Genomic DNA, 24,502 nt, shown 5'->3' with positions numbered 1-24,502 from the left:
AAGCAGTCTTACTCAAAGTCACTTTTGACTGTTTACTGATTAGTACGGTGATTCCTTTTATGGAGTAGCAGTGCAAAAAGGCAAGGACATTGTGATGGAGACAGAAAAAGAGGTTGACTCTGATAAGCTATAAATGATGATGACCTTTCCCGTCTACTAACATGGCGATTCCGAAACCAGGGAATGCAGGGGTGTTGCAAGAGGAGCTGAACTGTGTTTTAGAAAATTAAGGTGCAGTATTGGATACATCCACCACTCATTCTGTCAGGGTAAGGAAGCTCCGTGTAGCATTTATTGGCATTCCCACTGCCAACAAATGGGCCACAGCAAAATTTTCAGGGTAGGAGTAAGGGTGCACCAGAATTCCCTGCTGTGGTCTAAGCTGCAGCCGAGAGATGTGAAAGTAACCCCAAAGCCTTGCTGATTCCCAGAAAGTCTGATTGGGTAATGTACAAAGGTAGGATTACAGGATTCACTGTGTTTTCCCAGGGTTGCAAGGGGGATGTGCCTGTCCTTTGTTACAGGAGCAGACTGAGAAACATAGTAACTTTTTCAGTGCAGAATATAGAACTCAGAAAAATGCAAATACCCTGGGAATCAAAGTTTTGGGGAAGACTGGTGGAATGGTTTTATTGTATGTCTCTGCAGGGCATGTGCATGAATGTGCGCATACATATGTGTATTTGGATAGCTGAATAATTTGATTAAAGAACATATTTGGTCAGCATTGTCTTTCTTAGGTTCTTCCTTTCCATGTAATCTTTGTGCAGAACATCTCCTATAACAGTGCACTTTGCAGCAGTGACAGACACAACCTCATAAACCTCTGTCATTGGGCTGCAAAGATTAGCCTATTTCTTTGTTGTTACCATCTGATGTAGATTATCTGAGGGCAACTTGACAGTATTTAAATACACTTTTGAAGAATCTTTCAGATGCCCTGTCCACTATTTAGGATTATTACTGTACAGTAACTGAGAAGGAGGTTGGCTAGTTTTAGTTTTCAGTCTTATCTATTGAAGTTTTTCATGGGAAAAGAGAGAGGGGGTTAAAGAAAACCTCAAGAACAGATCTTCTAGTGTTTCCAATCAAAGCTTCATTTTCAGTCACTTACAGTAGCTGGTATATTGTATTTCATGGTGTTCCTCTTTCATTCATTTTAGCAAAGAGCTGTGTACTGTACAGAAATGACACATTGAATGAGTGTGGACAAAAAGAAAGTTCAGGAGATGAGCTTACTTTACTTGGTTAAATCATGCCCATTTCCTTACAAAAAGCCAAACAGTTGCGATGAACCTGAAAACAAAAACATTAGCTAATTTATCTTATGCCTGAATGTTTTAATGAGCTACTCTAATCTTGGGGGATGGTATAGGAAGAAAGAAGGAAGCAGGATTCAATTGTTATCATGCGCTCCTTGAAATGTTTGCAGAATACTTCAGTAATAATCCCTGCACACTTTTTTATTATTCAGGCATATGAAACTGATGTCATTTTCTATCATTGAATGGCTGATTACGTGTCTCCCCCCACTCCTATCTAGACCATCACTAAATGCGGCTTCTTTAAAGGGTCATTTCAGTATATTTCCAGTGCTGAAATGTGTGTCAAGAAGCACCTTCTAATTGAACTTCGTAGGAGATCTTGACCTGAATGAATAGTCTGGTTGATGAGCTTGAACTAATATTTAAATTGGTTTAGGTTGGTTGCATGAATAGTGGTCTCTTACCTTGTTGATTGAATCAAAGTAGCATTAATGATTCCCTGGGTCACATGGTTTGTTTTCAGATGCAACTTCAAAGGTAAAGCTATATTTTATTTCCGTATCAACTATAATAATGCAATCAGTTTTACACTTTAATGTAAAAGCAAACCCATGAAATAGATTTTAACATCATTTTTTAATTGGGAGGAAAAGTGTGCTTGCTTAAAATCAAGCATTTTTGTGTGTTCTAAGAACCACACAGAAGTGCCGTGAAGCTTGGTTTTCCCCTTCACTTAAATGGAAAATATACCTCCATGTCATATTCCTTTGAAGGGAAGATATAAGTCCACCATAGAAGACACAACTTTACATCTTATCCCTTTGTTGTGCACAGTGAAGATACTTCATGGTGCTTCTGGAAGCAAGTCACTTTGTCATGTCAGATGGCAGAGCTCACCCTATGAAAGTGTCTTCATGATGATGTCACATTGATTCAGTGTTTCCATACTACCTCCTGCCCCCAGTTTTTCTAGTGCAAGATGAGCCATTGCCTTGGAAAGAAAGGCCAGATGCTATGAAGATGACAGTCAGTAACCAGTAGATCATAGAAAACTCATGTCTACCAATCATTTTAAGTAGTCACAGTTTGTTTGAAATACATTTGAACTAGGTTAATGTTGTAGACTCACTTAAGCAAATAAATATAAAAATAAATTCATGGCCCTGCATGTTGAAATGGATAGACAATAGATAGGCTGGTGAATGCTCTGCATATTGTCATGTGGAACTGTATGTACATCTGAATCTGGTTGATGGCTTTCAACTTCCATGGTCATCAGTCAGAGCCAGTGTGGTGCAGTGGTTAGAGAGCTGGACTAGGACTCAGGAGACTCAGATTCTAAGCTCCACTCATCCTCCCTGCATTGGTTGACTGGATGCCTCCCAGTACAAGAGTTTCCATTGCCAAGGACAATAGGGCTGCTCTCTTAATTTGTATGATTACTGTCTTCAGTGCTTTCATTATTTTGTTTAGTGTTTAACTTTAATTCTAGTTAGGAGTCCTGGCCATTGTTTTGATGTGTCACTCCATAGTTTGCAATTGTCTGAGAGCCAGAAAGTGAAAATAACTGCACAAAATACCAAGCCAGTCCCTTTCTATGGAAGAGACTGAGTCATGAATAAGTAACACATGCTGTGGTCTTTCCCAGATACCCATTGGCTTAATAAAACCCCCAGCTATAGAATATGAATAATGCGTATGGTTAATATCAGATTAAGGATACAATGCTATGCTATATTTTTATCTGCAATGAAGTATCATTGAAGGCAGAGGGACTTGCTTCTGAGTAAGATGAGGCTGTTAATTTAATTGAATTTAATTTATGGAAAAAATGGAGAGTGGTTCTCCTTGGTTTTACAAGAAGATTGTAAAATTGGCTAGATTGTAGTGCAGCTTTTTCTTAGAAGAATTCAAAAAATTCAACATCCAAACGATTTAGATTTGCATTCAGAATCCTATTTTTTTCTCTTCTGCCAAAATAAAGCAGATCATGGTAGGCTGGTGCATCTTGTACACTGTCAGGTTGCCCAGTTAAATGGAATGTAGTACAGTTTTTGAACATTTTGAACTAATTAGCATAGTTTTCCACTCTCCATCCAGCCCCGCTTCCTTCAGAACCACAGAGCTTGCTCTGATATGCAGTGTGCCGACACGAAGGTACTCCTTTGTGTTACCATGCTTCCCCCTGCCCCCCCCCCGAAAAATCTCAGCCTTGCTCAGAGACAAGACCAGCAGTAAAAGTGAAAGATGGCTCATATAAGTCATGTGGGGCAGGAAGCATAAGGGGGAAGAGCTAAGAGGTCAGGCACCTACTAATGCTTGGTTAGGATAATACCCAGGGAACGAATGGGATAGGAGCAGATGTTGTCTGAAGAATAGAAAGGGCGTTTCTTTCAGCTCACTGTTGGGAGGATGACTGTCAGACCATAAGAAACCCAGGGAGAGCCGGAAAGCTTATCAGCTGCACTGTGCAGTACATGTGAGCATTTATTGTTGGGAGCTCCTTTTATGCCTTCTTCGCTACAGCTGCGCTTCCAAGCGGAGACAGAAACCGTGACTGCTCTCTTGTAGCTACAGTTGATGCAAAAGTTCTGCTGAATTTAAACAGAATGTAAATCTGTTGTGCCTTTGTGCAGGGGCGGAGGAAGAAATGCTTGCAGCTTCCTGCTGTGCAGCTGCCTTAAAAGGGATAACAAGTTTCAAGGAGGGCATTCTGCAAGTGAACTGGGCAAAGTTTATTTTCTGAGCAGTTTGTTTCTTTAAAAAAGGTGGTTTCTTCCTCATTTATTTCATTGGTTTGGCTACTCAGAAGAAGCTCTATTCCCTATGGAACTTTTGGATGCACCGCAGAGAAGCTTTAAGGACACAAGACATGAACAGCCTTTTGAATCAAGATCAATTTTAGCTATTGCCAAAATAAATAAAAGCTTCCTTTATAAGAATAATCACTGTTGTTGCAATCACCGCTACTACTCTTCTGGATGTACCTTATTTTTCCTTGAAGCTTTCTCTGTGCCTTGGTCTCAACTCTTCAGAGCTCTTCTGGGTTGTTTTTCTTGAAAAGCTTCTACAACGTGGCTTATTTATAAAGGAGATGGAGTTTTGCAAGCCATTTAAATGGATTACAGTTAATCTGTCACCTCCCGAAGATAATGTGCTGCCTGCTATAATGCTGATTCATTCTGAAGACTTAATCTGGAGATTTAAGACATACATTTTGACCTGAAAAACAAAATGGGATGCTGTGTGGGACATTCTGAGTGTTTGAGCCACTTCAGGATTTGTTGGGGCTTTCCTGTTGGGGTTCATTCGTATTGGGGTGGTTATGAATGTGTTCAGTAACAATTGTGTAGTAGTCAAAGTTTTTTCATCCTTCCCTCTTCCTCCTTGGGCACTTTATACTTTAGGGTGAGGAGTGTTTAAATTGCAGCCGGGTAAACGCATAGTTTTCATTTAGGCAGATGCACTGACTATGACCTTAATCACCTCATAAATTATGTCCTGTATCTAGTATGTATGCATCTTTGTGCTGAAGACAAGTGTACTGAAGTTTTTCAAAATGCTGTTCTAATATCTTTTATTCTGTGTGTGTTGCACGTCTCTCATAAGGCAGCGGAGTAGTAGTACTAGATCTGTAAATAGCCCCAAAATGGGGAAGCCGCTAAGCAGGCCAGACTGTTTACGCCAGAATCCTCCTTGTGTAGGAAAAGGCGATGAAGAAGAAGAAGATATAAATATTGAGGACTGTTACGTTCCTCAGAGGTCAATCTATGACACAGTTCGACTGAATGAACAGATAGATTCAGGTTCGAAAGGCAGCCTCTCTTCCAGGCATTTCTCAGATCGGACTTTGCCATATAGTCATAGAACACTGGATCTTAGTACCTTGTGCTCCAATGGTACACTCTCTTCATCCAGTGTGTTTGAGCTCCGAGGACGGGAAGCTAATAAGCTGGATGAAAAAATGATCTTTGATGCCCTTAAGCTGAACAGCGACATCATTCGAACAGCTGGCTTGCCCAAGGCAAAATATCACACAGAAAAGAAAGAACATAGGAGGTCATGGAGGATGCTTGTCCCACCAAATTTTGCAGACTATGCAAATAAAAGTGACTCTTCAGTTGCTGGGACTATTGATATGTTAGGCTTAGGAGCAACAGGTGAGGGTAGATATGGAACTAATTCTTTAACTTCAGAAGAAGATGATTCTGGTCTGTGTAGTCCTCCAGCGGAAAAAGAAGAAAAGCAAGATGTGGTAGCAGAGCAAATAACTCAGATTAGGAGCATGTCTTCTGCAGAAGATACTCAGTTAGTAGATAAATTTGGAGCTTGTTCTACTATTTCTAGCAGCAAGCCACAAACTTCACTGCTTACTTCCAGAAGTGCCCCTGTCAATGGGCACTACCGATTGAAATTGCACAGTGCTTCACAGATAGAACTAACAGAACAAGAATCTCTCTGGAACATTGAAGTTAAGCAGGAGAGAGGAGATGGACATTGCAGTCCACTGACATATTTGCAAGAGAACCTCTTAGCACATGCAAAATGGCTCCAGGACAGTGAGAGACAACATGATTTTCTTTTAAACAGAGAGGAAGTATGCAACAGCTCTGAAGTTAATGAGACATTAGAAACCGATGACAGGATGATTAAGAAGGACTTCTTGGACATTTCACCTCAGGACATAGATATTTATTATGAAGATGCATCCTTTCATGCTAGAAATAGGAAGTTGGCAAAATACATGATTTTGCATGACGCAGAGGGACATAATAATATCCATACTGATTCAGGTGAAATCGAATTGTCTAGTCAGTCTTTGGAGGTTGATCATAGCACATGTCAAAAAGGAAATCCAATGACCACTGAGTTAAATTTCTGTACAAGAAGCAAAAAAATAGAGCAAAACTTGGATACAGTTTGCAATGGCATGTTGTCTAATAAGGTAATTCAGAGCATGAATGTGTTGTCCTCATTGTTGCAGTTATTGAGGTTCTCTTTGATAATTTCACTGTGAATGCTTGCATTTTGTTACTCTATCCAAGGAGGTCCCTAAAATCATTTGCCCAACGTGTCATTAGAAGGCAAAAATTGGTGAGATGGTAACTTTGGTAAATTGATTAAGGGCAGTTTGTGACAGAGTTGATTACTTCCAGCTGTTTGGTGCATGGTTATTTAGTGTCCAGATGGTGCCTGTTACCCTTCATTTGGAATGCTTCCACTCTACATTGAAGTTGCGCTCCCTCCGGCCTGCTCCATCCCTTTTTAAACACAATTTGTCTTTCAAGCAGCCAATGCCATTCAAGGGCAGATAGGCCTGATTTATTCAGCTTTGACGTAACATAGGCTGCAACTGTTTACACACTTTCCTGGGAGTCAGCCCCACTGAACTCAGTGGAGCTTCCTCCTAAGCAAGCATGCATAGGATATTAGTCATAGAGGTGTAAGTGACCGATAAGGGTTAGATAATTGACAAGGGCCAGATTGCTGTGATTTCCAAAGTATACAGATTCAAGGCTTGTTGCATATGCTGGAATGCTTTTCTTGCATCTCCATGCCAAAAAATAGTTCTGAGGAAGATGTTTTACAAATGATTTTGTAACATTCTCTGAGTGGTGGCTGAAGTAAAGCCTTGAAATAAGTGAGGGTGCTTATGAGTTCTGCAATCTTTGTTTTTTCTTCTTTCTGTTTTGAACAGGTCTGTTTCAGGGCTTGTTGCAAAACTGTTCTAGCTAAACCATAACCCTTGTTCTATTCCTTTTGTGCTTGTGTGTTTCTCAAGCAACAGATCTCAGAGAAGCACTTGCTCAAATTAGTGGATTATCTCTAAAAGATAAGGACTTCTGAATTAGAAATAAGGTTTTGTCTCCTAAAGAACTGTGTGATGAGTTCCATGGGCTTAAGGAGACTGGAGTTGCAGTCTCCCATTCTACATGGTAAAATCTATCTAAAACTAAAGAAATCTCAAAAGTGACTTGTCACACAGAACAGGAGATTGTACATGTCTGTCAAAGCACAAAGATGAAAGATGCCCACCAAAGTAGGACTGCAGTTGCTGTAAAGTAAAGAGAAGTTCCACATGCAATATTTTACTTTGTGAAACAAAGGCAAGAGTTCTTACTGCTTGCTTTTAAAATGTTATATGTGCTTACTCATAATGATTATGTTTTCCAAGAGTTCTGAAAACTCCACTTCTTTTCCCACAATGTTCTTCAAAAGAGCTATTGGGTGCACCAAAAATAGCATTGTGTGAGTACATATGGCTTGCATTCTGCTTTCTGTTTGCTGGTATGCAGATCTCTATTATGAGGTAAAATTACTGTGAAGTAAACGATATGACATGCGTTCTTATTTTTAGGTGCAAAAATGTCCCGATTGCAAGACTTTTAATAAATCATGGTATGTGCGTGCCAACTTCTCGTTTACCAGCTGGGGTGAAAGAATAGCATTAACCATTTTGGTGAACAATTTGTGTCTCCAATTTTTGGAAGAAAAATGTGTAGAAGTATAATTTTCAGACTTTTATCATTTTTTAAACTCTGCATGTATCCCATTGTTACTTTTTAGATACTGTTGAACATATTTTAACTGTTTGGGGATACACCTCATGCCTCCTGTCTGAGGAAAAGATGTGAATGTGTTTGGCTTTCAGACTTTTTTTGTACTTCATTTCAGCTTCTGAGATTGTGTGGGAAGTACTTTGACCATTTGGGGACTTTCAGGCCTAGGTCTGAAAATGAGACATGTTCCATCTGTACTGGCTTTCTGTATAGATGCACCCAACTGGTATAGTAACATTCCTTGAACTAGAAGAAGAGAGTTTTCTACTGGCAACTAAAACAAATCTATGCATGCAAGAAGCAAGTCATATTTACTAATAATACCCTAATACTACAGCTCAGTATTACAATACAGTTTTCTTTAGAATGCATTACTCACCATAATGAGATTACAGCCAGATGTGGGGAGAAGAATAGAATAGTTGCTACCAGGGTAAGAAGTTTTAAAGCCAAGGTTGTGCCTTCTGTTTTCAGAATCTCCCCCCTTTCATAACCAAGAATATTTTGTGTCATTTGCCTGTCCATGTCCTCAGATGAACCCCACTTAAGTTGGTGGGTAGAGTTACTTCTGTTACGATGATCTCATTCCCTGACATATCCTTGGATTTGATGCCAAAAGGGACCACCTGTGAAATACAGTTACATTATCTCTTATCCTTTGTTGGGCTTTTCTGTAACAATCATTATGATCATACAAAGGTAATGCTGCTACAGCTGCTCAGTCACAAGATCAGTTCATCCTCTTGTGCCTTAACTAAAACCCAAACCCAGGGCTGGTACTGCCACAGCGCTTCATGGCTTTGTGCCATCATCCCTGCCAGGACATTGCATTCCTCCGGTGTGCAATCATGACTGGTGGCAGACCTCTCTTTGTTGGTATGTCGAGCATTTAGTCCATCTAGTTCAGGTGAGGAGCCCACAGGCCAACCCCAACCCCAAACAGCTGAGAGCATTGGACCACGTTGAAACTGCAGGTGTGCCAGTTGCTACTTGCACCAGCACATTTTATGCTGACCCAGAGGATTGATCTCTTAATTTCCCCAGTCCACCCTGAAAGCTTTTCCATGCCCACCCTAATTAATACTTTTTCTTAGTCAAACTTTCCTTGTGTGAACAGGCTCTGAGTTACTGTTTCTGGGGTGTATATGCAAGGATAACGTTATCTGTATAGAAGGATGGGTTGTGGGGATGCATGCTCATATAGCAGAGTTAAATGCTACTTTTAATATATCCTCCATGTCATTAGATTATTACTTTCTCCAGTACATAATCTTCAACCTGGCATATGTGACCATTGAACATACCTTTGGCTTTGAGTAATTCTTTGAACATCTACATTAAGAGGGTTAAATATGGACCACTTCATTTGTGTCTTCCTTTTAAAGATAGTCTCTGTCCTTGCTTTTGTAATAGTAGTTTGTCAACTCTTACTTAGTTTGCTGTCTATGTAATTTACCCTGAATTGTTCTGTGTTTATATTTTTATAAGCAATTTTACATCTATACTCTGTAGCTAAACTTTTAACACTTTATTCTGTACATGCTGTACAGTTTTACTACTGGTATTTGCTCTTGTTGATGTTTATCTTCAAAATATTTCAGACTTAATAGTCCAAATGTCTCTTTACATTTTTTATATCTGCAGGTATTTGAGAAAGAAGAAATTGAACCACTGCAGGTTAAGCAACAGGATGTAAATTGGCTGGGTCAAGGCCTTATTCAAAGTGCTGCTAAAGACACTAGTATTGATAACCTTGAGCATGATCTTGAAGATGTTAACACAAGATGGAAAACTCTCAACAAAAAGGTACTCCACTTGTTTTTTCATTGTTCTTAGCTTGCTGTTGCTCCCCCTCCCCTGCTGTTTCACCCTACAGGGCTACTATGAAATATTTTTGTGGTAGCCAATCTAGGGCCTGCATAACACAATGTCATCTCTTCAAGTCTAAAGCCCAAATGCACTCCAATTTTCATGTAGAGCTCCTGCAGAAGGAGGATACCGTTTATCAAATACACATACAGCATAATTTAAAGTTCCTTGGAAAATAGGATCCAAAAGCCTATAGAAAATAGAGGGTTGTTTTATCAGTCTGTGTTAATCACTTATAATGGATATACCTCCTGGTACCTACACCCTTATATATCATGCTTACCAGAGGTGACTGAGCAGACATTTTGCTTACTGTCCAAATAATGATGCATGCAAGGAAAGAGCCAGTGAAGAGCTCTGAGGATTATCCTTAGGCACATCTCCCCCACACTCTGAGAATTTATGGCTTTCCAGATGCAGACTGTCACAGTGTTTATACTTGTGTTGACATAATTTTAAATAATTACCAAGATGCATTGATGACACCAAATCAATCAGAAGATGCTTGAGTTGAAATTGTTGTCCTTTCTGCTAACATTTCTTATTTCCCAGAGTCATGTTTAAAAGGTAAGAGAGGAGGAAGAGGATGCTGTTCACAATGTATGGGTTTGTTTGGAATTTTTTAGGTTGCTCAAAGAGCAGCACAATTGCAAGAAGCATTACTCCACTGTGGGAGGTTTCAGGATGCTGTTGAATCTATACTTAGCTGGCTGAGTGACACAGAAGACCTTGTGGCTAATCAGAAGCCCCCATCTGCTGAGTTTAAAGTTGTGAAGGCCCAAATACAGGAACAGAAAGTAAGTGAAAGTTAGTTATGTATTCTCATATTAAAGACATTTTTTCTTACAACCTCTTCAGCATGATGGATGGATACGTGCCTAATAGTGTATCAGAGGTATAACTTTGAAACTCCTGAAAGTACTAGCCTTCCATAGTGCTGTGTGCCCTGTTACTCAGATCAGGTAACAGTGGAAAGCACCACACCCATCAGCCAGGTGAAGGAAAGAGAAGGATGGAGGGAATTTGGGAGGAGGGGCAGGGATGGCTTTGGAGTGGGCAGGAGAGTAGGAAAAACTGGCAGGGAAAGCCAGTCCCTGGCTTCAAGCCAGTCAAAAAAGTCTTTGGGAGTATGACCATCTCAGTGTCCACTTGGAAATGTTCTGTCCATTCCAATAGAGAAATCCGATCTGAACACATACTGTTGCATTTACTGACATGTATATATGGTCTTTCTTCCCTTATGGAGCTCAGAACAGCATTCGTGGGGGTCCCAGGTGGTCTCCCACCCAGGCAGTGACTAGAACCACGCCTGTTAAGATGATTGCATGATGTGCCTTCAAACCATGCCTTGGTATGTGTGTCTTAGTTCACTTCATTGAGATAAATGGAAAATATGTCAACTGGGAATCAGGGGACAGGACTTTTCCTGTGCAACAGAGTTCCTGTGTCCATAAGCCGTCCTTTTATTCAAGCAGGTTTTGTATGTGCTGCAGAGAAAAGTTTAAAAAACTTGTATTTGGCCTTGGCATCATTCATCTTCCATTTTTGCAAATGAAAAGTGAAATTCAATGATCAAAAGCTTTGTGAAGCTTGAAAGGCAGTATGATGGTGAAAAAAATTAATTTCACCCTGTAGAGCTACTCCCTTGGGTTGAAATAAAGTTCAGAATTCTGTCAGAGCTTCAGTGCTCTTTCATCATTTTGACCATCCCCTCCTCCCATTCCTTGTACCCACATTTGCCACTCCGTGTGGGGGCAGATGAGCTTCTCCCTTCCTTACTCTTACGTGTCTGTCTGCAGATAAGGATTAGTGGGAGATGAAATCTGTGCTTGCATTTCTGATCCACACCTTCTTCTCCTGCTTTTTTTTGGTCTCAAATGGATTTTTTTAGAATCTCTTCAGTGTCTGATTTAGTGTGACACTTTTGTGTGCCAGGAGGCCATGGCATCTTCACCTGATAGCAACTAACACTCCTGCATCACACTCTAATGGCCTGTGACCCCCATTAGAGTGGGAGAACTGTACTCTCCCTTTTAAGAAGGATTGCTCACATTAAAAACTGAGTTGGCAATAGTGCAGTAAATGTGAAACTCGGCAACCAAATCTGTAAGCACTCTTCTTCCAATAAATGAATGGGGTGGTAAGAAGCAAGTTGTGGCATGTAGCTGTGTTCTGCAAATGGGCTAAACAAAAAGAGCAGGAAGAGAGCTTGGCAGTCACATTGAAGGCAACCCTGGGAGAAGAGGCACTGTATGATGCTTAGTGAATTAAGTCCTCAGGCTATTTGGACAAATGAGCTGCCAAAGATGCAGTTGTGCATAAGGAAATCGTACTAGAGATTATCGTGCAGATATACTGATAGATAGATTGGGACACAAGCCAGATATGCTTAAGCATGCCCAATTTCCTAGTTGAACAAATAGAACTACGGTTTATACACTAAACCTGAACTGTGTACTCAGAAGTTGCAGCTATCATTATATTGAAGGTTTTGATTTTGATTTTGAAAAGTCAGGGAACATCCTTAGGAGTTTATTTATTTATTTAAAACATTTCTCTGCCGCCCCCATCACAACAAAGCCTCGGGGCGGCTCACAAAATTCCACCTTTGTGCAACAGTTCTGTAAAATACAACACAATACAGTCGTGCTGTGCACAGATTCAGCCTATTGACTGCTTAGGGAACGTCAGTGTACAATAGTGCATCAGTCACACCATTTCACTATTCCTAGCTCCACACATTTTCAATAGTACCTACATGGTACATAATCAATGCACCCAGAATTCAGCTAAGGTATACCAAACAAAGTGAGATTTCTTTCTCTGTATGTGAAGATCATGTATTACTGGGAATGTGCACAATCTGTACTGTGAGATCTTACAACAAGCACATGGAAGCCAAGGGCAGGGGATGCAGATGTAATATTGTTGCTCCAGCATGCATTCATTTTCCCAATTTACTAAATGTTTGGTTTGTGCTAATATCCTAGTTTCATAAGAAGGAGGAACAGAGGGTAACTGACTAGGCCCATCTTCCAAAGGGGACTGCAGGTCCTTTTGCCATGGCTTCTTCCATATTAGACCACCTGCCTTTGGAATGGCAACTGAGACAGGGAGGGGAAATTAGTTTTCTTCCAGGGGATTTATGTTGCTGATCCCTACTTGGATATATGCACTTCTTTTGGAGAGATAAATTCCTACAGTGGCTTTCCTAGGATGCATATCTTACATTTGACTAGGCAGATGCATCACAGTTCAATATATTTTTCTTTGGCTTGATACCATAACCGTGCCTATTCCTTGAGAGAATGTATTCCTGTCATTTGAAGTCATAATGAATTGCTGCCATGAGTTATAGAATATCCCATTACATTTTTTCCTGCAAAGGTAAGCATTTTACTTCATAAAAGGCAATTAATGTATAGATATTAGTCGTTCACCCTGAGCTTTCAGTATAACACAGAACAGAAACAAGAATAAAAATTTATGGAAGGAAGGAAGCTAAAACTCTGCAGCTAACAGTAAGATTGGCTTCGTTTGTCAGCTCTAATAAGAATGGTGGTTTATGCAACTGATGGTATTTGCATTGCAAGACAGGCACACTATGCATTCCTTGCCATCTCATCTCAGAAAGTTGTTTCTTAAAACTTACCCGCTTTGCCAGTAAACCAAACTTTGAAGAATCTACCTCTTCATCTTTTTACAACCTTGCAGCAAACAGTCATTTCCTGGCAATTTGATTTTTGATTATTTTGTCTCCAGCTTCTCCAGAGATTGCTGGATGACCGCAAACCCACTGTTGAACTGATCAAGCGTGAAGGGGAGAAAATTGCAGAGTCAGCAGAGCCTGCCGATAAAGAGAAGATTTTGAAGCAGCTGAGCCTCCTGGACAGCAGATGGGATGCATTGCTCGATAAGGCAGAAATGAGGTACTTGAAAAGTTTTCTTTCATATGTGGATATAACAGGGCGTACTCCTAGAAGCAGCATGGGGAACTATATAATTTGAAGCTATCTAAACATTTTTGCTCTGCAGATGGGAAGATTTAGGTCCAAAATGAGAAAAATGGGTTTGAATATATCACAGTATTCATTTTTAGAAATGCAAGCATGGTGATCCAGTGAACACAATATCATGTAACCACCCCCTTGATTAGCAGAGATGGATGTCTAGCATGAGGACATGGTGGGGGGTGGGGGGCTCCAAAACAGGCCTAGGAAGAGGCCAAGAGTGGGTTTCTACACACTGGGATGGAAACACCCCAAAGACATATAACATTTAAAAAAAACAGGACCCTTGACTCTGTCCAAACCCAGAACTGGCAAGAACCAAGTGCTGCCAACAGAGCAGAGCAGTGCACAGGCTCCACTTTACAGTCAAACTGAGATGGGAACTATTTGAAGATGTGTGGCTAAAGGTGGCAAGGGAGCTGTAGTCAGAGGAGATGCACCAGGAGGCTTGCCTCCTTGAAGTCACCTGCCCCCTCCTTCTCCGCAAACCATCCTCTTGTAGTTAAAGAGGAATGTGGGAGAGGAATCGATCTTGGAGTGGGCACCATGTGTCATCCAAACCCAGTTCACCACCCTGCCAAACAGGTGCAGACCATCTCCCTGGCAGGTTAATTCCCACCTCAAATGGAGAAACTGCAACAGCAGCAGAGATGGAACTGGGATCCACACAGAAGCAGGAATCTGGATCAGAAAGTTGCTGATCAGAAGTTGCATCCAAATCCACATCCCGTTGTGGTACGCAATGGGATGGTAGCCATCTGCATTGTACTGCGCTCAGTGAGATGCTTATCTAAATTTTGGTGCCCACTGAGATAATTTCCATATTGTTTCCGGCTGCTGGAATTGCTTCAGAGTGAAGTGGGAGCCTCTAGCGGCTGCCCTGTTAGTCTTCCATGAATGCTTCTGGGCAACTCATTTGTCCTTTGTGACTAGCAAAGCCCATCCAAGGCACTCATTTCACAGTTGCACTCAGGCCAATTTCTCTAATTGACAAATGCACCCACAGGTCCAAATGGTTTCCTACCCTGCTTAAACCATGTATAGCACACGGAGCCATCTCTTTCCTTTGCATTTATTTAAAAGCCCAGATCAGCTTGTTGAGGCTTATTTTGGCTTTAAAAACACCCAACCACACTTGAAGGTATATTTGGACTTGAAGTCATCCAGGCCTATGGTTTCCGACTCAGCAGGTGATAAGCATGAGCAATTCTGCTGCTGCACACAAATTTCTTTAGCTGGATCAAGGCTGGAGAACTAAGGGTAAAAAACTTAGCTGAAGAGGGGAGGGTAAATCCCATACACAAGTCTAAAGAAATTGGATTGGGGCAGCTCTACTATTAAACAAAATGAGGTAGATGCCTCAGGACAGCTATTAGGATATCATGGGACTGCAGAAAGTTGATAGTTATTCATTTTATTATTACAGTTATTTTTTCTGCCACAAGAGTGGTGCTAGTGGGATTTCATACCTTAGAAAAAGTTGGCAGGCCTTTGATACTAAGCACTCAGATTGGAGAAGGTAGTATTTACTGCTCATCTCAGGCAGCAAAACTTTTTGGCCCAACTCGGGGACCCACATACATGAATTATGAAATTTACCTCCCCAATTCCACACTGGTCCAGCAATGCACTAATTTAGTAGAATTCCCCACTGGAAATTTCCTACTAATATTAAATTGAGGAATGTAAAATATTAAATTGAGGAATGTAAAAAAGACACAGTGTTGGACTCAGTCCTGCCTTTCCACAAATGGAATAGCTCTTCTGTTTGCAAAAAGGTCCATGATCCAGCAGATGCTTCTGATGGAGGAGTGGGAGAAAGCAATTTCTGCTTGTTTTCCCTTTTCCCATATTGACCCCTGCACCATCACATGTTGTTCTGGAATGTCCCTGCTCCGTCACTGTGGAGCAACTTTGTAGGGGACACAGAGCAAGAAGAAATGAAAAAATTCCTCTCCCACCTCCCAGGAGAGTCCTGTGGATAGAATTCTGCCCATGGGCAGTCTGGAGCCAGCCCAAATATTTCAGTGACAGGAAATTTTTCTCTCAGATATTGGTGAGCTCAATGACTTTCCTTCCACTTTAGTAGAACAGGAATACTGTGTGCAGTCCATCTCAATTTCATATTTTACATCATTGGATGAAATTATGTGTGGCAAAGAATGTGGAGCTGCTACCCCAGATGGCAGCCGTGTGTTGAATCCTTCCTCCTTCCTCTCACAACTTCCACCCCCAGTAACGTTTGGTTCAGATTAATCCTGTGTTTTGGTATCAAAACAACGTGACTTTCCTTTCCGGCATTGTCCATCACTGATGGGGCATAGAAATAGTCATCACAGTTTGCTTCAAGTTTGAATCAAATGGTTCAGAGCTGAGTGGGAGAACTGGACAAAAGGCAGCCTTTTTCAATGGCACTGCCTTCCTTCTAACCAGCAGTGGCACCCTTTGTAGCAGTGATAGTAAGTTTAGAGCAGTATTCGTGTTCAGTATAAGTACATTATACTGCTATCTAGTTCTTTTCCACTAATCGACATGGGAGTAGTTAAACTATGTGATTAAGCAAAGGCTATAAAATATTATGACATAGTACAGGCCAGAGTATGTTTAAATATGCACTCATTTCTGTTTGTCAGTCCGCAGAAGGTTATTCTGAACCATAGATTTGTTAAAGTTTTGAATACTCCTCACATACTTCATCTCAAAACTGTTTTGGGGTTTTTCGGTCTGGGCTTATTGTAGGAATCGTCAGCTGGAAGGTATCTCAGCTGTAGCACAGCAGTTCCATGAAACGTTAGAACCGCTGGTTGAATGGCTAACCACCACTGAGAAGAGGCTTTCAAATTCTGAACCGATCGGTACACAGGCTTCCAAACTACAGCAGCAAATTTCTCAACATAAAGTAAGATCTTCTTACGCCATTCATTTAGGCAATTTTTATTCTACTTACTCATTGAACAAAATTGTAAGCTCCGCTATTCACCCCATACACTTCTTTTTCATTGAAATTATGTTATTTCTGTTGCTTTTTCATTTTATTCATATTTGGTTATAAGCCTTTGTTTATTTTCCTGTCCCATTTTTTTTCTTTTTACTACTTTACTCACTCCATTTAGGACTTAGAAGAAGACATCACCACTCACAATAAACATTTACAGCAAGCTATTAAGATTGGTAAGGCTTTAAAGAAGTTGAGTTCGAGGGAGGATAAAGAAATGGTGCAGGAAAAACTAGATTCTTCAGAAGCTCGATACACTGAAATTCATGAGAAAAGCAGCAGTAGGGCTGAGCTTCTGCAGCAAGCCTATTGCAATGCTCAAATTTTTGGAGAAGATGAAGTCGAATTGATGAATTGGCTGAACGAAGTACATGAGAAACTGAGAAAACTGGCAGTCCAAGACTACAATACTGACTTACTAGGGAAACAACACACTGAGATGCTGGTATTTATTTTATTTCTGTTGATTTTATTTTACCGTAAATAGCATTATTATTTACATTATTTAATTTTTGCATCCTTTGCATTTTTAATTTGTATTATCATTATTGAATCTTATATTCTGTATAATTTATTTGTTGATTTTAATCCTTCCCCCGCCTTTTTTTTTTTTTTTGTAAAGAGAGAATATTTGTTTATAAAATAGAAAGACTTTCAGATGTGACTTCTGTTGGTCTATCTAGTTATCTAAACCCCTACAATCTCCTAGGTATTGCAAGAAGAGATTCTGTTCAGAAAGCAGAATGTGGATCAGGCTATACAAAACGGATTGGAGCTTCTCAAACAAACTACAGGTGAGAGCCTTAAGAAACTGAATGACTGATAGCAATCAAGGGCTGGGTTCAGATGCCACAAGAAACAACCCTTGTGGTTCCTATCGTCCTGTGGTTTTTTACCTCAGTGTGCCTGAGAGACAATTAAGTACTTCCTGGGCTAGCATAGTTTCTCCCCTCCCCTCTTAGTTCTCCCACTGTTGGCATATATCCCACCATCCATCATCTCTGAAGTTTAATCCCATGCTGTTGAAATTCAATTCCACTCTTGCTTATGTTGCCTGCCTCTTTTTCACTGGTCCACACAGTTCCCTGGGTGTATTCTCTGCCATCCCTCCCTTCTCGCTCTCTTTTTCCCCCTATCCCTCAGCCAAAGTGGCTGCTTAGTGAATGGGCTTGCCTTTAGCAATTGCCCTTTCCATTGCACTCCTTCTCCACATCACAGCATCTGTACCCACAGCCCCACCTCTTCCCCCATCCATCCCTTGATGAAGATTTACTGATGCTTCACTGTGCGTGGAAACTGCACATGGTGTTTCCCCATGCATGCATTCAAATGGAGCGCATGTGTGCCAGCATGCTTTGCCCTCCCCCTCTCCCACCAAGTCTGTAACCAGCATCTACTCCTCTGGACCACCAACCTGTGAAGTGTCTCTTCCTGCCCTGCATCATGTGCATAGGCTTGTCTGGCTTGCAGCCCATCTGTCACTTCCTTCTCCAGCATCCTACACTTGCCTTCATCCCACATTCCCTCCTTCATATTATTGCCCCCTCTCCACATTGCCTCGAAAAGTACCCATGGCCACACACACTACCCTCCAATGGAAACCCCCCTCCCCTGCTTTCTCAGCCCTGGTTGTCCATCCTCCCTCCCTCATGCCTGCCTTGTCTCCTGGATGTGAGAAACTTGTCCCATCCTCTGTGCCAGGCCCCACTTGGAACATCTGCAGCAGCCGCAGTTCACCCTTGCCCTGCCACTCTCCAGCACACACCCTCCTGCTCACTCTTGCACATGTCTCTTCCCTTCCTTTTGGGTCAGCTTCAAGGACAGTCCTCTGCCCTCTCACTCCCCAGGACATGCATCCCCATGGGCATCTCTGCACCCAATACACTCCTAGGCATATATCTTCCCAACCTCACACCAAACTCTCTCTGTGGGAAAGCCACAGCTGTAAGCAAAACATGGCTTGCTTTGTACAGCATCACAGGGACCTGGGTTCTAGAAAGAGTTGCTCAGATAGAAAATGGAACATATCATCCCTCTAAAATACCCAGTAATCTCTTCTGCAGGTATGCAAACTCCGCTGCCTGGAAGTCTTCTTTAGATTCTGGGAGGCAAGGACTGGATTTGTTGCAGGGATGGTTGATCCTGCAGTGTCAGGATGGAAGCTCCTCTCTTGTCCCCCTCTCCATTTATCCCACAAAGCTCCTTGCATGGTAGGTTAGGCTGACAGTGCATGACTGGCCCACTCACCCAGTGAGTGCCATGGCTGAACGTGACCCAAAACCCAGATCTCCCAAGTCTCAGTCCAGCATTCTAATCACTACTCCACACTGGTCCTCAGTGGTATCACAACAATTTGAACAGAAGTACTTAAGAATTTGAACACAATCAAAGGCAAGGTGGAACACCTTGGCTCGAGTCACACCTCTCTGTTTCTGCCTTCCCCAAGGGACTCCAAAGGGGCAAGGAGAGCTTGGGTTGAAGGTTCTAGTCCTGATGTCAGCTGGAATTCCAAATCCCAGAATCCTCAACAGGAAAAGTACTTATCATAAGCTGCTTTTGCCAAGAAAAAGGAAGGCCTTCCTTCTCCACAATGGAATGATGAGTGGAGTTTTTCCTTCCTCTGGGGATTCTGGAATTTGTAATCCCTCTGCCAGGGAAGGATGTTTTTCCAGGGACTGAGAATGCCAGTCCACTTGTAAGATACCTTTGGGGACTGTTGAGGTAGAAGAAAGTGGTCGTGGAGACGTTTTTAAGGTAAATGTAGTAGAGGGAGCGATGGGGGCTTCTAGTTGTATTCCCTTGGAGTACTTGAGAAGCCTCAGCCCCCTTTGGGGCAAACAGGAAGGTGGTTGCCTGCCCTCCCACTGAATGCATGTGGCTATGCAAGTATTTATAGCTTTCATGCTTCCGTAGTTGTTCACCCCTTTTATTACTTTGGCGTAGCAGTTTGTCATTTTTAAACCAACAATAGTTGTATGTGGAATCAAGCCACATGCCACACTGGATCTCAGCCAGTAAGCTTGAGGAAATCATAAAATGCTGTTTAAATAGGTGAGGTCATTGTGGTGCAATGAGTATTTGTCCTGTAGACACTATGATTCCAGCCCTCCACCCCCATCCTAGCCCTTTCTTTTCTTGGTGGTGGGTGGGAGGACTAAGCAAAAGAACATTGCAGTTAATTTCTGTAAAGCCAAAATGTGAACTCTGAGTGATTAGTCTACCTAATTACTATAAGAGAGGCTGCCTTTCCCTCCCCCCACACCACTAGTGCTATAGTGTGGGAAAGTTGCATTCCAATGGCACACAGCATGTCTGGTTTGTAGACCAACATCTTCTAAATTTTCCAGTCTCTAACTCTATGAAGTCTCCAAGATATACATAGTTTGGCGCTGGGAGGGAGGGGATGGGGAGATTTGTTTCAGAACTAGAACTTACATTGTTAACTAAAAGGTATATTATACAATAGTGAACTGTACAGATTTTGTTTTGGCTTTTATTCTTGGTAAATCAATTATTGAACTGGATCCTTCAAAGAAAAAGAATATGTATTCTTACCTGCAATGTGCACCAACTGATGGATCACCTGGCTCATTTCAATAGATTAAATCAAACATAGTGTATGACCTGTCAAGTGTTATTAAGCTATAGCCCCCATCATCCCTGGCTATTGCCTATCCTGGTGCTAAAAGGAAAGGCTATTCTGAAGGCTGCAAGTTCCTATATACTTTCTTGGAGGAAGGGACAGTCCAGGTCCAATGAAGCCTGTGCTCCTGTGAGCCAAGCCAGTAAGGCACAGGGTAGTTCAACCTAGTACATTCTGTTAAGATTAGTATGTACACACGTGGTTTCTTAGCTAGAAAGTTGATGTTCACCAGAAGATGCATGGCAGAACAGGAAAACAAATATTTTCAAGCAATAAGTACAATGACCGAAATCCCATTTTGGGAGTAAGGGCTTTAATATGTGACACTGGCCTAAAGACTCTTCAGCTTTTAAAGGGGGGTTTTAAAAGTTGACCTTCTTCCTAACCACTAGAACATGCATTGTAAAGCTCATTTTACAGATTGTTCCCAAGGAATTTTGATAGAGGTGCTTTCTATGTATGCTGCTATGAGGGCCAGAAGGAACAGCATTTATGGGAAATGAGAACTTTGGGATTTTTGTTATACCTTGCTCGCAGTATTCTTTTTGGCTAGGGTTATGTGACGAATCTGACAGGGGAGGTGAAAATCTAATGGATTTTCTTGACTCAGCCCTAAATTACTATTCTGTCAACCTTATGCTGGCACCAACTTGCTATGATGTGAGTGGAGCCAGCATGCAGATTTCCATTTCTAAACCCGGCTGCTCAGTGTATGTGTGTTTGTGTGTGTTTTAAATAGGAAATTTGCACAGAATGTGGGCCTCCACTCTGCAGTATGCATAAGACTGTGCAAATTGCAGAATAAAGGCCCTAATTTCGTACAAACCTGAAATTAACTATTAGAAAATTCAAGATGGCCAAGACAGAGCATGTGCAGATGCAGTGAGAAGAGGAGGCTCCCATAGTTTCCATGCCAAATGTTACAAAAGCAACTCAAGTCTAACAAGGCGGCCCCAGATTGCAGGGATTGTGCTGCAGATATGCAGTGGTCAGCTCCAAGTTTGTGCCAGCATGTTGAGCAATTTCATGGAAACTGAAAAAATATTCACCATAGCCTGCTTTCGGTCATCTGGTCAGGAATATATTGAAAGTTCATATAGCACACGTTTTCCAGAGTCATACAAGCTTATTCCTTCCTTCCTTCCTTCCTTCCTTCCTTCCTTCCTTCCTTCCTTCCTTCCTATCTATTATTACGTAGAAAAAATACAGAACAAAGGAAAAACTGACATAAACAAAACAGACTAAAGTAAACAAAATAAACACGGTTGCCAAGGGAATTACAAACAATACAACCCATATATTTCAGCCCCCAGAACCAACTCTCTCTGTGTCTTCCCATACTCTATGAGAGTTTGCAAAAAAGAAAAAAGAATCATTATTCCATACATCAACCTTACTCTTTGATTGCTGAAGCCAAATTAATATTTCCAAAGACATGAAGCCAGAGTCTTGATCCAGATCGGAAACATACTCAGGAATAAGTACCCTGATCCAGAGATCTGTGTATATGGATATATCCTCATAAATCTTTTACAGAAATGGGAATTCTCATTAATTGTAATGTATGGAATTGGTCAGCAAATGCAAAGGAACATTGATGCTTATCAGCATCTTTTTCAGGACTGAATGTGGAATCAGAGAAGCTGCATGGACACAACGAAGCCTCCATATTGTTTATGGATCAGAGTGAATGATTTGTTTGCCTGCACCTGTATGTAAGAGAATAAAAAAGATCTTAATGTTCTAGAACATGTTTATTTGTGCAATAATACTCCTTTTGAATTGTAGGTGATGAAGTTGTCATAATTCAAGATAAGTTGGAAGGCATTAAAGCAAGGTACAAGGACATCACTAAGTTGAGTTCTGATGTGTCCAAGACTTTAGAACAGGCCCTGCAGCTTTCAGGTCAGCTGCATTCCACTCACGAAGAACTCTGCACTTGGCTTGACAAAGCTGAGGTAGAATTACTTTCATATGATTCTCAGGTCCCCAAAGGCAAAGAACTGAATCAAGCACAAGAAAGACAGAAGGTGAGTGTAAATATAGAAGCAGGATGTTCATTTTATCAACACATTCAGCAATATTTACACAGATTTATGAGGGGCTCATTCACCACTTTCTGCAGCCTACGGTGGATTCAATAGACCAACTTGGCAATACAACAACCCACTATTAGTTCAGCAACTCCAAATACAAACCATAAGTTCTCAGGGTGTCTTGTTGCTCTCAAACAGGCTGACTTGCAGGCAATAGTTCAGGTTCACATGACAATTCCGCATAATTCGACACAGTGGGTTGTCCTGGTATACAAGCCTATTTGTGGCCACCTTTCTGTTCCATAATGAAGTAGATGGATCTGTGCATCAGCTATGCAAGGCAAAGATTAAGAAATTGGCAACTCTTCAAGCTGCTGATGAACTCTTGTAATTATTATGGCATAGAAAAAAGCAACCACAATAATTGTGCTGGAAGCACACAGCTTTCTGTAGTTATTCTTTCATCTCTCCAGCTGTGGGTCATAGCAGCCTGGCATGTGATGGTGTAATCCTATATATGTCTACTAACTGAGACTGTGTGGTTTACACTCACAAAATGTATTTAGCTTTGCAGCAGTATTACGGCTGTATTTTGTAAGGAATATACATCTAGATGCAAATTATTTTTATGCAAATTATTTTTATTCACTGAAATTCTAATTATTTGCCTGTAACTATGCCATTAGATTTCTTTCATTGCTTAACTGTTTAATGACTGGCTACTGTATTTTTTCCAAAGAATGGTAATCTGCCCTTTGGATTCCAGGAAAGTATTAATATTGTATATTGTCTTTATTTCCTGTCAGGAATCACCTGCTTTCTGCCAAATGTCTTACAATAACAAAAGTTAAAGTAGTTGAGTTGAAAATAAGAATGCCATTTACAACTTAGTTGTCAATAATGCATTCCAGTTCTTTCTTCTTAGATTAATTTAAAAATTAAGAAACCCAAACTTCAGTAGGCAATTTTCAACAGTGACACTCCACAAACTCAAATAAGGCCATTGGAGCTCTGATAAATCTTTCTATTACACAAGTGCTTGCACAACAGTTGCACTATTAGTTGCATAAGGAGTGCACAATGGCTTGCATAAGAATTAGGCATAACAGGTTCCCCAACTACACTTGCACAAACCCTAACTTTTATTGCATTCTTTTCTTGTGCACACTTCAGAATCTAGTTTCTGTGGATGCAGCATCATTTGTACCTATAGAAAGACATAGTTGGATATTGTGTTTCCAAGTGGAGCCTTTGAACTGTACATATTGTGTTTCTGTGCCAATGTGATTCTTTGGAACATGTTCTTTCTCTAGGAACTGAAAAGCGAAGCAAAGGACCATAAAAGTTTATTGGATACCCTCAATGAAGTTAGTAGTGCTTTGCTGGAGCTAGTACCATGGAGAGCAAGGGAAGGCATAGACAAAATGGTTACAGAAGACAATGAACGGTACAGATCAGTGAGTGACAGTATAACTCAGAAAGTGGAAGAAATTGATGCTGCTATTTTAAAATCACAGCAGGTAAAATCCTCCTCATCATCCTGCTTAAATTTTATATGCGATGGGGGAAACTTGTTTCTATATCTGTAACAGAATTTGCAATTCATATTTGCTATGCTTAGGCAAAAATGGTGGGGGGGGGGGGCAAGCTTAAAAAAAATCCCTGCATAGAATCATAGACTAGTAGAGTTGGAAGGAACCAAGAAGGTCCAACCCCCTGCTGTCGCAGGACACCAATTTACACCATCCCACTCAGATGGCTGCCCAGTTTCTAAACTTTATCATAGTTTTCAAACATGAGTCCCAGACCAAAGCAAAGCTAGTGATTGTTGTAGCTATTTATCTCCTGGTTGGTACATTTCAGATCAGTCCTGTATCGAGAAGCATTATAAGTAGAATAGTTCAGGGCGCTCAGTAGGAGCCTCACTGGAAAAGAATAGTAAACTCAGTCCCATAACTTTTGCAATTTATGCTTTTATGTGGATCAAATATCAGCCTATGTAAATGGATGCTTGGAGTAAAGATGCTTACAATAGCTAGTGGATGCAGTTTCTCGGGAAAGGCAAATGCTGTTTTGCAGTGGTGAGCTGCGTTAAAATAGGCCTAGTATCCACATCAGTGTTTT

The 24,502-nt window shown here is 41.0% G+C and overlaps 1 protein-coding gene across 30 annotated transcripts in view; it reads left to right on the top strand.

Moving 5' to 3' along the window:
• Nucleotides 1-24,502, top strand: part of DST (dystonin) — a 370,183-nt gene that overhangs the window by 282,274 nt on the left and 63,407 nt on the right. For all 30 annotated transcript variants that reach the window (XM_044421565.1, XM_044421571.1, XM_044421551.1 and 27 more), the window contains 8 exons: nucleotides 9,470-9,631; nucleotides 10,321-10,491; nucleotides 13,457-13,623; nucleotides 16,444-16,603; nucleotides 16,818-17,144; nucleotides 17,409-17,493; nucleotides 22,131-22,372; nucleotides 23,692-23,898. In XM_044421565.1, the coding sequence (XP_044277500.1) occupies nucleotides 9,470-9,631; nucleotides 10,321-10,491; nucleotides 13,457-13,623; nucleotides 16,444-16,603; nucleotides 16,818-17,144; nucleotides 17,409-17,493; nucleotides 22,131-22,372; nucleotides 23,692-23,898 (1,521 nt within the window). The remainder of the gene's footprint in view (nucleotides 1-9,469; nucleotides 9,632-10,320; nucleotides 10,492-13,456; nucleotides 13,624-16,443; nucleotides 16,604-16,817; nucleotides 17,145-17,408; nucleotides 17,494-22,130; nucleotides 22,373-23,691; nucleotides 23,899-24,502) is intronic.

This window comes from Varanus komodoensis, unplaced genomic scaffold, assembly GCF_004798865.1.
Source record: "Varanus komodoensis strain SLA01 unplaced genomic scaffold, ASM479886v1 scaffold12, whole genome shotgun sequence".
In the NCBI taxonomy this organism is placed as follows: Eukaryota; Metazoa; Chordata; class Lepidosauria; order Squamata; family Varanidae; genus Varanus; species Varanus komodoensis.
This window is presented reverse-complemented; position numbering and strand designations above follow the sequence as displayed.